The sequence below is a fragment of the Cucurbita maxima genome, unplaced genomic scaffold (genome assembly GCF_002738345.1).
Source record: "Cucurbita maxima cultivar Rimu unplaced genomic scaffold, Cmax_1.0 Cma_Scf00001, whole genome shotgun sequence".
Taxonomy (NCBI): domain Eukaryota; kingdom Viridiplantae; phylum Streptophyta; class Magnoliopsida; order Cucurbitales; family Cucurbitaceae; genus Cucurbita; species Cucurbita maxima.
Window position 1 is genome coordinate 1,405,450 of NW_019272017.1, and position 11,939 is coordinate 1,417,388.

Genomic DNA, 11,939 nt, shown 5'->3' on the forward strand with positions numbered 1-11,939 from the left:
TTTTTTTTTTTTTTTTTTTTTTTTTTTTTTTTTTTTTTTTTTTTTTTTTTTTTTTTTTTTTTTTTTTTTTTTTTTTTTTTTTTTGTGAGAGGAGAAGGAAAGAAAATATATATTTTTTTTTAAAGGATAGGGAAACTTTACCCTAACAAATATATACTTTAATTTGATAGTAGGCTTGAACTATTACAAATGGTATTAGAGTCCGACACTGAGCGGTGTGTCAGCGAGAACACTGAGTCTTTAAAGAGTGGATTGTGAGATTGTACATCAGTTAGACAAATGGTATTAGAGCCAAACAACGAGTCATGTACTATCGAGAATGTTGGGCCTTTGTGGGGTGGGTTGTGAGATCACACATTGGACCAGGAAACAAAACCATTTTTGTAAGAGTGTAAACCTTTGCTTAATTTAATTTTGTAATTATAATTAATTTTTTTGAATTCTTGGATTTCAAATTTTTGTTTTCAGATTGGTTGCCAAATTAGCAAATTTGTATGTTTTTTTTTTCTCTCAAATTAATTTTGATCATTAAAAAAATAAATCAAAGGGGATGGATTTCTTCCCCAAAAAATGAGGTTTCATAGCAAAAATCCAAAACTGAATGAGTTTTTTGCTTGAAAGGGATTCCATAAAACATGGATGCATCCAAATTTCGCTTTGTTCTTCATATAAATTCAACCAAATTTCCCCAACTTGAGCAAAACCCAAGAACTGATCACATTTTCTTACAATTGCTCTCCATAACATATTCAAGTCATGAATCTGCTCTGTTTGTAACCCCTTCAGTCAAAATTTTAAATCTATTTTCGTGAAATCTGAACTGTTCTTCCCGTGGAGAGGATGAATATCCACGCAGTCTCAATCGGTGGTTGGGAATTTGGCTTGGTTGTGTGCAGCGTTTTCATGTCAGTTGCGTCATGATCACGATGAGTCAACTATCCCCAAATTCACCGAGTTTAATTTCTCTGGTCAACAAGCGGGACTTACTGCAAATTTTGAATGGCATCTGTTCTCCAAAATCAGACAAAAAGGAATGTACTCCTAATTCTTCATCTTCTTCTTCGCAAATTCTGCAGAGCAGCGTTAAAGAATAGAGGTTTCTTCTTCCATTTTTGCCTCTTTGAACTCTTTAGCTCTGAAAATCTCAAGTGGGTGTTGTTGCTTTACACTGCAAATTTCATTTTCTTACATAAAGTGAAGTTTAGGATTAACCCCAGAAGCTTCTTCTCTTGATTTCCTCATTTCTCAGTCCCTTTCTGAATGATTATGAAAAATATTCTCACTGATTTTCAAAGGGTTTTTTTTATTTTTCCTTCTTGGTGTGGCCTTTGGTGTTCGTTCTTTCCATACATCCCTTTCCTTCTCTGATCACACACTAACAGGGAGACACGTATATTTAAAATATTTGTGTTTGTGTATTTCTCGTTTTGTTTGCAAAGACTTTTGGGTTGTTACTTGTTAGCATATTCACGTATTTGCTCCAAACTACCAAAGGGTGTTTTGCATTTTCGTTTTGATTGAGTTTTGTTGAATTTGTTTAATTAAAAAATGGGTTTCTTGAGTAACTGGCATTCTTAAGCAACTCATCGTGGATCTGCGAAGTCGTCGTATTTGAATAATAAAACTCCCTTTTCTCTTGATATGGGATTTTAATATACTTTTATTTCTCAATCCGTCTTCTTCGTTGCCTCTAAAAGCGGTCTGTGGGCGGTGTCTTGAAGAGATTTGAGTTTGGAGTAGAAAATGGTTCTGTTCATCTTTTGAAAACTTGACCCTTTTGATTATGGATCTGGAAAGTGGGGTTCGTAGTGAAAAGAATGCCAAGGTAAGTCCAATACATTGTGTAGCATGCATTTAACTTCGAGCCCTTAATTTCCATCTCTTTTGAGCGATTTCGCTTAAAACCCATGTCGATTTCACTGTTTTCGTTTCTAGAAAGAGTCATGGAAGGCGGTTTTGATGATGGCTTATCAGAGTCTTGGGGTTGTCTATGGCGAGTTGGGTACTTCGCCTCTGTATGTCTATAAGAACACTTTTGCAGAAGAAGATATCGGTCATTCGAAGAGCAACGATGAGATTTATGGCGTTTTGTCCTTTGTTTTTTGGACCCTCACCATTGTTCCTTTGCTCAAGTACATATTTATCGTTCTTAAAGCCGATGATAATGGCGAGGGAGGGACATTTGCTCTGTATTCGTTACTATGTCGGCATGCCAGAGTTAACGCATTACCCAATACCCAGTTGGCTGATTCTGAACTCACTGATTTCAAGATGGATGTTCTTGGTCCGCCATCTCAAGAAAGTTTTGGATTCAAACTCAAATCTGCCTTGGAAAAGCGTCAGGTTCTGCAAAAATTCTTGCTCGTTCTTGCTTTAATTGGGGCTTGCATGGTGATAGGAGATGGCATCTTAACACCAGCTATTTCTGGTAATCCTCGCTAACTTTTATATCATTGTTTCAGTTTCTGTTTTGATTTGGATGTTTGTTCATCATTCCTTTCTTGATTTAACTTCCCCTGTCAGTTCTTTCTGCGGTTTCTGGCCTCGAGCATACCATGAAGATAGAGCATCACCAATGTAAGAATCTACACTTGTTCATTTTTCATTGGAAATTGACTTGTTTGTGTTCTGATGACTGGAAGTAGAAAATTTCCAGTGTTTTCCGGTGGAGGTGGAGGAGGAGGAGGTTAAAGTAAGAAGTGAATTGCCATGAACTTAAATCTACCCATTGTTGTCCAAACTTTTAGCTGTTGTTTAGAAATGTTCTTTTGAGCTTTCAACTTCACTTGTCTTCATATGAATGAGAGGTCACTATCGATTGCTATCAATCATCATGAACAGTTGTCAACAATACTGATTGCTATGCTGTACTTGGAAGACCCTCAACAAGTCTCATCCCAAGTTGCTATCTATTGCATTGAATTGTAAATTGTTTAGATAGGACATAGCATGCCACTACTTATATGACTGTGGGAGGGTAGTGTTTGAGAAGGGGGAGACTGTGGAGGAAGAAGTGAGGAAAATGACTTAAATGATGAATAATTTTGAACAGCTGTGTAGGAATAAGGTTGAAAATTAAGTGTGGGTGAGCGGGGCGGTAGCTATTTGACCTCTCCCATTTGCTTAAAGGAGTTTTTGGCTTTTTTGATGTGGTTGTGGAAGAATTTCATGGTAGATTTGGTAGAAAATAAGACAGGCTGTTGAACTTTGCTTGACTATATTTTGTTAGTTCTTGTTCAACCAGTACCCCGACCCATCGGTTTGTTCTTCCAGTTTTGCATTCTGCTGTAAACTTTTGGAATCTGTAGGAGTAGTCTCTCATGAAAATTGATGTTCCTGCAGATATAATAATCCCGATTTCATGCGTCATACTGATATGCTTGTTTGCTCTTCAACACTACGGCACGCACAGGATTGGCTTCTTGTTTGCTCCAATAGTGACAGTGTGGCTATTCTGTATCAGTGCCATTGGCTTGTACAATATTATTCACTGGAATCCCAGTGTTTATAGAGCAATTTCTCCTACTTACATGTTTCGATTTCTTAAGAAAACACAAAAGGGAGGCTGGATGTCACTTGGTGGAATTATGCTGTGCATTACTGGTAAATGACATGCATTTGGTTTGGTTTGGTTTATCATCTCATGAAATTTCAAGCAAAGTCGGTCACTTATTAATCAGGATATATGTTAACACTTCCAGGTTCGGAGGCAATGTTCGCTGACCTTGGCCATTTTTCACAGTTGTCAATTAAGGTACAATCTAAATTTTAAAAGACAATTCTTTCGGATAGTATGTCTTTCGATTAGAGGGTCTATAGGAGGATGTCTTGCCACCATTCATGTTTAAGACTTCGATGGGATATTGTTGTAGCCCATGTTTATCTCTGCTATGCCTCCTTGTTTCACCGCTGCATATCCAAAGACTTGTAGGTCATGTTGGTTAGCATGTCTGTTTACAAGGCAAATATGATTAACTTTCTCCAAATTCCTTCGTCTTCAAATGTATTTGTTATGAATCCCATGAGATCCCACATCGGTTGGAGAGGGGAATGAAGAATTTATTATAAGGGTGTGGAAACCTCTCCCTAAGACGTGTTTTAAAAACTTGAGGAGAAGCCCGAAAATGAAAGTCCAAAGAGGACAATATTTGCTAGTGGTAGGCTTGGGCTGTTACAAATGGTATTAGAGCCAGACATCGAGCGGTGTGCTAGCAAGGGTGCTCGGCCCCCAAGGAAGGTGGATTGTGAGATCTCACGTTGGTTGGAGAGAGGAACGAAACATTCATTATAAGGGTGTAGAAACCTAGTCTCCCTCGCAGACAAGTTTTAAAAACCTTGAAGGGAAGCCCAAAGAGGACAATATCTGCAAGTGGTAGGCTTTGACTGAGGTTTTGCGTGGTTATATGTATCATCTACTAACAGCCTCTATAGTACCCTGCATATTTGAAAAATGATGTTTGACACGGATTTTGCGAGAATTTATGCTTACTGAAGTCGGTATAATGTCACTAATCTTAATGTTTGTTTTCTGGTTTTCTGAAGTGTTCCTTGTTCCTTGTTCTATTTTGTCCAAAAACTTTTGCAGATTGCTTTCTCTTTTATGGTTTATCCGTCTCTCCTCCTAGCATACATGGGGCAAGCTGCCTATCTTTCTCAAAATTATACCTCTCCATCCGACCATCGAATCGGGTTTTATGTATCTGTACCTGGTAGGCCTTAAGATCGGTTTCCACATAAAGTTTGTCGGATATACTCGAGATTTAGAAATGATTGGTGATTGAATGTTGTTTTCTATTCTCAGAGAAATTGAGGTGGCCTGTCCTTATAATTGCTGTGCTTGCTGCTGTAGTAGGAAGCCAAGCTATAATCACCGGAACTTTCTCGATTATAAAACAGTGCTCTGCTTTGGGTTGCTTTCCTCGAGTCAAAATCGTCCATACGTCCTCTAAAGTTCACGGTCAAATCTATATCCCGGAGATTAATTGGATTTTGATGCTGTTGTGTTTGGCTGTTACCATAAGTTTCAGAGACACAAAGCGCTTGGGTCATGCCTCAGGTATGCTTCTGTTCATTACACATAATTTTTGGTTTCTCTCTGAACTAAAACTCTTCTTTTTAAACGTCGTCGACAGGTTTGGCAGTGATCACTGTCATGCTCGTTACTACGTGCTTAATGTCTCTTGTTATCGTCCTGTGTTGGCATCGAAGTGTATTTCTTGCCATAGGCTTCATCTTCTTCTTTGGGACCATTGAATCTCTCTACTTCTCAGCTTCTCTGATCAAATTTCTTGAAGGAGCTTGGGTTCCCATTGCAATTTCTCTTGTATTAATGATTGTTATGTATGTCTGGCACTATGGTACTCTAAAGAAGTTTGAATCTGACATTCAAAACAAGGTTTCTATTAACTGGCTACTTGGTTTGGGCCCAAGCCTCGGCATTGTAAGAGTCCGTGGGATCGGTGTCATTCAGACAGAGCTTGTGTCGGGAATCCCGGGTATCTTCACCCACTTTGTCACCAACATTCCTGCCTTCCATCAAGTTCTTGTTTTCCTTTGCATTAAATATGTCCCAGTGCCACATGTTAGAGCAGAGGAACGGTTCCTAATTGGTCGTATTGGTACAAGTGAATATAGACTGTATAGGTGCATTGTGCGATATGGATATCGGGACGTTCATAAAGACGACGTAGAGTTTGAGAATGATCTTATATGCAGCATAGCAGAGTTCATAAGATCAGGGAGTGCAGAGTGTAGTGATTCAAGACAGTGCTTTGATAACCATAGTGAAAAGATGACAGTCGTCGGGACATCGTCTACCTCCGAAGATAGAGTTCAGATGGCCGAGACAATTATGGATGAAAGCTCTGAAGATCTGTACAAAGCTTCAGACACAAGGGAAATAAGATCACCAGCTCCAGTTCAGTTGAGAAAACGAGTACGCTTCATTGTACCAGAGAGCCCGAAAATCGACACGGATACAAGGGAAGAACTACAAGAACTAATGGAAGCAAGAGAAGTAGGAGTGGCTTACATATTAGGACGGTCACACATGAAAGCGAAACAAGGATCGAGCACAGTGAAAAGAGTAATGATCGATTTCATTTACGAGTTCTTGAGGAAGAACAGCAGAGAAGCTGACTACCCTGTAGGTTTATCACACTCTTCATCAGCCCTTGAAGTGGGTATGATGTATTTGGTTTAGTTTTTACCATAATACATGATTTCTATGTAGATAGATATGGGTATAGAAAGCTGTAATATCTGTAAAATAATGAAATAATCACAAAATAAATAAATAAAAATTGAAAAAACAAAAAAAAAAAACACTAGAAATTTCTAGTGTGAATTTGAGAGAAAAAAACAACCCTTTTGTTAATGAAAAAGGTTCAACTTTTTGCGCGTTTTTTGGTGGGACAGTTCTTGTTTCAGTCTCTGGCACCTATTTCAATTTCCATTTTTGCGGTTTTTTAAATGGAAATTAAGCTCGATTTAAAAATTGTGAAACGTGTTCAAAGGATATGGATGAATCTCGAGTGGTAGGTTGGGAAAGAAACAAAACACGTGGTTTATTATTATTATTATTATTATGATGATGATGATGGTTGATAGTAATAGAACAATTAATTTGACTTGATAAATTATAAATTAATTTACTCGTGGTTTTCACTAATACATTCTTTATTTGACTTTGTTGCTTAGTCACCATTCGAAATGTCAATTAGACATCCTAACAGCTAAGTTAGGTGTGATTTTAGGACTTTTAGGGATATTAATTAATAGTGCTACAAATTGGTGGTTCTAATGTCTCTGTATAAATGATCAACTGCATTTAACGGTCGATTATTTTTTTTTTTTTTTTTAATTTATGCTTGGAAGTTGTCACCTATCTTATAAAAAAAAACATAAATTATTAGTTTTATTAAAAAAATTATTTGTCATTTTTAGTTGACTTTCATCAAAATGAGCAAATATTAATTACTATTGAACTAAACATATATTTAATTTTATTTAGTCTCATTTGAGTGAAAGCACTGTTAATCTTGACTATCTTTATGTGAATATAAATATTATTTAAATTATTAGTCAACGTGACAAATATACATATTTTCACTTGACCGCCTCCACATCCTAATCATTATTCATATACAAAATTCATTATATATGAGTCAACATTATAATATAACAAAAAATTAAAAATAATAGTCAAATTATAAGTTTAATCTTAAAAAAAATACAAAACCAACCAAACTCCATGGACAATGAAGATGTTGAAATAAACGTGGGAGTATATTATAAAATAACCTAAATATTATTAAAATACATATTTCAAAAAAATATATTAAGCTTATAAATATTATTTTTACATACGAGTTTTCTAAAAAAACAAACTACAAATTAAAATTTATGAAAAATATATATTTTTTAAATTTCACTAGGTTTATATAATAATATAAAAATAAACTAAATGTTCAAAACCCAAATGATTTTTTAAAGAGGTTTAAAAATGTAGTTTTACAATTTTAAAAAATAGAAAATTATTATTTAGATTCTCGTAAAAATGAAATAAAATTGTTGCGTAAAGAAAAATAAAGATATATATATATATATATATAATATCTATTTTGATATGAGATATTTGGAAAAAAAGAAAATAAACAGGACGAAGCGGAGAATCTGGATACCGTAGGCGTGAAAGATACGTTTGGAACATTCCACAGAGGCGTGGGGACCACAAGGAACCACAGTTTTATTTATTTATTTATTTTATTTTATTTTATTATTTAAAATTAGAAATTAGAAATTAGAATAGTCGAGTTGGTTTAAGTCCAACCCAACCGTCTCTCAGTATTCCCGTAAAACGCGGCAAATGGATAAACTCGACCACATTTTCATTTAAAAAAAAAAAAAAAAGATAAAGTGGGCCCCGCCACTACTTTCTCACGTGGACTACACGTGTCCACTTGTGGTCCATTTTACCCTAAACCCTTCGATATGGACCCCTCCTCTCTCTTCGTCCCTCCCGATTCTAGAGTGGGGGTAAGTGGGACCCGCTTGGTTAGGTCTACGAGGTATGTGGGGCCAATCCTCTAGGCATGTTACACGTGGCAAAAGTCTCCGTACAGGGTGTGTGGGACGAGGAAAATGGCAGCAGCCAAAAGCCAGCCAGGAGCCAGTAGGGAGAAAAAAAAAAAAAAAAAAAAAAAGCCTGTTAGGGCTTATCGAACGAAGGTGCCTATAATTTCCCTGCCCCGCTGATGTTATCCTTCTGTAGCTTCCTCAAACTTCGTAAGCATAAAAAGTCATTTACTTCCATTTATTTACCAAACTGCCACTCTCCATTTCTATCCCTATAATTTTATTAAACTCCCATCTCAAAACACAATATATTATAACTTCAACAATTTTCTTTATTTTAAATATAAATGTTATAAATTATTAAGTTAAAACTATTATTAAAAAATAATAATAATAATAGAAAAAAATAATTTATTTTGTTGCGCAGAGCCTTGCGTTTTCCAGTTGTCTTTGTAAATACCACAACTCATAGATGCCACTTTTAAATTCTTACCCTTCTTATCCTCATGTTATTTTACTTAATTACCCTCCTCTTTTCATTTCAATAATATCCCCAAATCTCATTGCTATCCAGCTATTATGACTAAGCTCGTATCGTAGCTACCTAGGTAAAAAAATATTCTTCACTTATGGAAATATAAGTAAATAATATTATTTACTATTGTTACGAAGCATATTGGAGAAAAAATTGTGAGTCTTAGAAATGTAGCCACAGTGATTTAATTATGGAACATTGAAAAGTCGGTTAGGGTTCCGCATGAGGATGTGGCTAATATGGAACAAATGTTTGTAATCATTTCTACATTTCACTCCATTTTTCTTTTAAGCAAAGATAATCTTTAAATTAATTATATTATTTTTAAAATTCACAAAAAAGTAGATAATTAGTTAATTATAATGTCAATACCTTTACAATATAAATATATATTTAACTTTTTCTGAATGGGACAATGCCACGTATTCATGATTCCTTACCATCTAATATTTAATATATATATATATATATATTTTTGTATGGTATTACTTAAAAGCTTAAGTACATTATATTGTCTCATTTATTAGAATTTTCTTGATGTCCAATGGAATCGCTTCAAATAAAAGATTATTTATAAAAATCATTATATTCAATTTATTTTTTTTCCAGTCAATTATATTTTAAAATTATTGTGAAAAAAAGTTAAAATTTAATGATTTTTGAATATTAGATTGGAAAATATTAATATTTTGTTTTAAAAGGGGTTTAAAAAATATAATTAATTTTTTTAAAAAGTTATTTTTATTATTAAAACTTAATTTTTTTTTTATAAAAAAGTTCAACGGAATTATTACATTTTTAAAAGTTAAATAATATTTTAAAGATAAAAGTGAGGTTTAAAGGTGTTTGAAATATTGATATGTTATTTTTATTATTATAATAGTTATTATTATTTTTTTATTGGGGGAAGTAAAGCAACGTTTAAGTGGTGGCCTAACACAAGCTTATCAAGATTGACCTAAATATCAGTTATTATTATATGGGTTTTTATTAAAACTAAAAATAATTAAAAAGGTTGTGGAAATATACTATTGGAAGATAATGTTTTTTTTAAATAATAATTTAACACCTACGCGGCTCCCATTGGCCCCTACCACCAAATAAAATTAAAAATTAAAAATTAAAAATTAAAAATTAAAAAAGAAAAAGAAATATGAAGACCCGCCGCCCACTCACATTTCTCATTTTCCCATTTACTTTTTTTTTAGCGTATATAGTTAAATAAAAGAAATTAAAATTAATTTTAAAAAATAATATTGTGAATATTTTCAGGAAATTAATTATAATTTTGAGAGAGAAATGGAAATAATAAGTATTCATTAATGAGGGCAATAAAAAATGAGAATGCGTTTCATACCTTTTAAAGTTTGAAATTCCTTTTTTTTTTTTTTAAATTAAAAAAAAAAGAAAAAAAGTGGATATTATCTTATGGAAAAGGAATAAAATAATAATGGAGAAAAAGGGTGGGGGAGGGGTAATAGGGTAATTTGGGGAGGAGAGTTGAAAATCTTCGCAATCCAATCCGATTGCTCCCACTCGGAAACCAAACCACGAGGAAAAGGAGAGATGGTCAAAAAAATAATAACAATTTCTCTTTCGGATAAACTGTATTTATACCATTTTCTTCTTCCTAAATCCGGCCTTTTCTTTTCATTTTCTTCTTCTTCTTCTCTCTTTTGATCCATCAACCACCGGCACGCCCACTGTTTCTTCCTTCAATTTTTTCGCTCCGGGACGTCTTTATCGCCGTCGTCGCTGTTGTTGTCTACCTTCTTCTGCCGATCGCTTCGACTGTGAGTTTTCGTCTCTGTTTTAGTCTTCCGATCTGTGGATGGATTTTGGTTAAGTCGGTGTTCCGACTCTGTTTTACACCTCTGGTTCTTCAGGAACGGAATTCGATTTATCTTTTTTGATGTTTTTATTTGTTTGTGTGTGGGAGTTTTTAATTGTTACTGCCAGATGGGGGCTTGTACTTTATTTGGCACGACGTTATTATTTTGGCGCAGTTCAGATGAGTTTTCTTTTATCTTTATTCATGGCTGCGACTTAAAAATAGGATACGTACAAATTTCATTACCTTTTACTTTTCGTTCTTTCCAAGTCATTCGTGGTTTCTCGGCAACAAACGGGAGTTGGAAGCGTTCAACACGATCGTTGAACTCTGATTTTTTTTTTTTTTAATATATAATTTTTAATTTTCTGTTTAGGAAAATGAAATTTGTGTTTATATGTATGTGTGCGAGTTATTCGTTTCTTCTCGTGTAATTTGTTCGCTTGAGCTGGGAATGTGTTTGATCAAATTGTTGTTCAGTGGTTCGTCAATTTATCTCATCGTTTCATTTTCGGATTGTTCTTGATGTGATTGTGTTCTTTTACACTGAGATCTAGAAATGTGGTCGCTGAGTGGTGGTTTTTTCAACAGTCTTGTTGTTTCTTTGTTCTTTGCATATACGGACACGCGGTCACGCCCCACTCGCGAAGTTTAATCTTCACAGTTCATGTTTCGTAGTTTACAGATGTCGTTGCTGGTGCTTCGTTTTGGTTTCTCCTTAATGTTATACATTAACGATCGCCAACATTTTATCCATTTGGTCTTTTCGTCGAATTAAACTTTATTGGTGTATCGGACAGATTTACTGTTCGTATATAGCTGGAAAAAGTTGTTGGCCGAATTTAATTGGATCTGAAATTCCCGATTGGAAGCTTGTTTGGTCTCTCTTTTTTCCCTCTTTCAGAAGAGTAAAGTTAATGCATGCATTATTTTCTGCCAGCAAGAAAAATTTCCTTTGCCATATATATTTACACATTTGTTTTTTCAAAAATAAGACTGCCTTGGAAGTTGGGAGGGAGTGACAGAGTATAGTAAGCACGAAGTCGCTTGGAATGAATAATTGCAATCATCAATATCTATGTGCCACTGTTCGGATCATGAATGACTCCAACCTGTGGCCTGCCTGTATAAGGATTCATTGGTTGTTTTTGTCTGGGTGGCTAAGCGCCCCAACGACCCTCCTCTATTTTACCAAAACGCGTTGCGTTGTTGCAGTATTATATGCCGAGTGGCTAGATAGGATTGTGCTAGAATGAGCTTCCTACCCACATGTAATGCTTTTTGTGAAACGTCTGCATTTTAGCAAATTCATTTTTGAATTGGTTGGTTGTTTTGATGGATTCCTTTGTGAATGCTTTGTTCTCTTGTTCTCTATTTATGAATCATCTTGGTTTCTGATAATAATTAGGTCAGATAATTTCTTCCTGGCCTCCTGCTGTTTATGGTTGATTTGGTTTTTTGCAACTCCACTAATTTTTTTTTTTTTTTTTTTTTTTT

At 34.6% G+C, this 11,939-nt stretch overlaps 2 protein-coding genes across 3 annotated transcripts in view; both read left to right on the plus strand.

The window, feature by feature from the left end:
- The first annotated feature begins 665 nt into the window (after nt 1-665).
- LOC111485325 (potassium transporter 6-like) lies at nt 666-6,311 on the plus strand. 2 transcript variants are annotated; one of them, XM_023132153.1, is made up of 9 exons: nt 666-1,096; nt 1,698-1,825; nt 1,936-2,428; nt 2,524-2,577; nt 3,343-3,603; nt 3,702-3,754; nt 4,586-4,709; nt 4,802-5,056; nt 5,133-6,202. In XM_023132153.1, exons 2-9 carry the CDS (start codon nt 1,784-1,786, stop codon nt 6,200-6,202), a joined length of 2,352 nt encoding a protein of 783 aa, XP_022987921.1. In that variant the 5' UTR covers nt 666-1,096; nt 1,698-1,783. The 2 variants fall into 2 exon arrangements, with proteins under 2 accessions (XP_022987921.1, XP_022987929.1); XM_023132161.1 differs by having other exon boundaries at nt 666-1,825; nt 5,133-6,311.
- Nucleotides 6,312-10,164: 3,853 nt separating this feature from the next.
- The window catches only part of LOC111485314 (probable alpha,alpha-trehalose-phosphate synthase [UDP-forming] 9), a 5,479-nt gene continuing 3,704 nt past the window's right edge, over nt 10,165-11,939 (plus strand). Inside the window, exon 1 of the mRNA XM_023132147.1 lies at nt 10,165-10,404. The gene's annotated coding sequence lies outside the window, so the exon portion shown is untranslated. The remainder of the gene's footprint in view (nt 10,405-11,939) is intronic.

Bases quoted from the DNA above. Each gene is read 5' to 3' on its own strand.
- LOC111485325 (XM_023132161.1), top strand. From the start codon at position 1,784: ATGGATCTGGAAAGTGGGGTTCGTAGTGAAAAGAATGCCAAG. The intron at 1,826-1,935 runs GTAAGTCCAATA...TTTCGTTTCTAG, and splicing joins GTAGTGAAAAGAATGCCAAG to AAAGAGTCATGGAAGGCGGT. The intron at 3,755-4,585 runs GTACAATCTAAA...AAACTTTTGCAG, and splicing joins TTTCACAGTTGTCAATTAAG to ATTGCTTTCTCTTTTATGGT.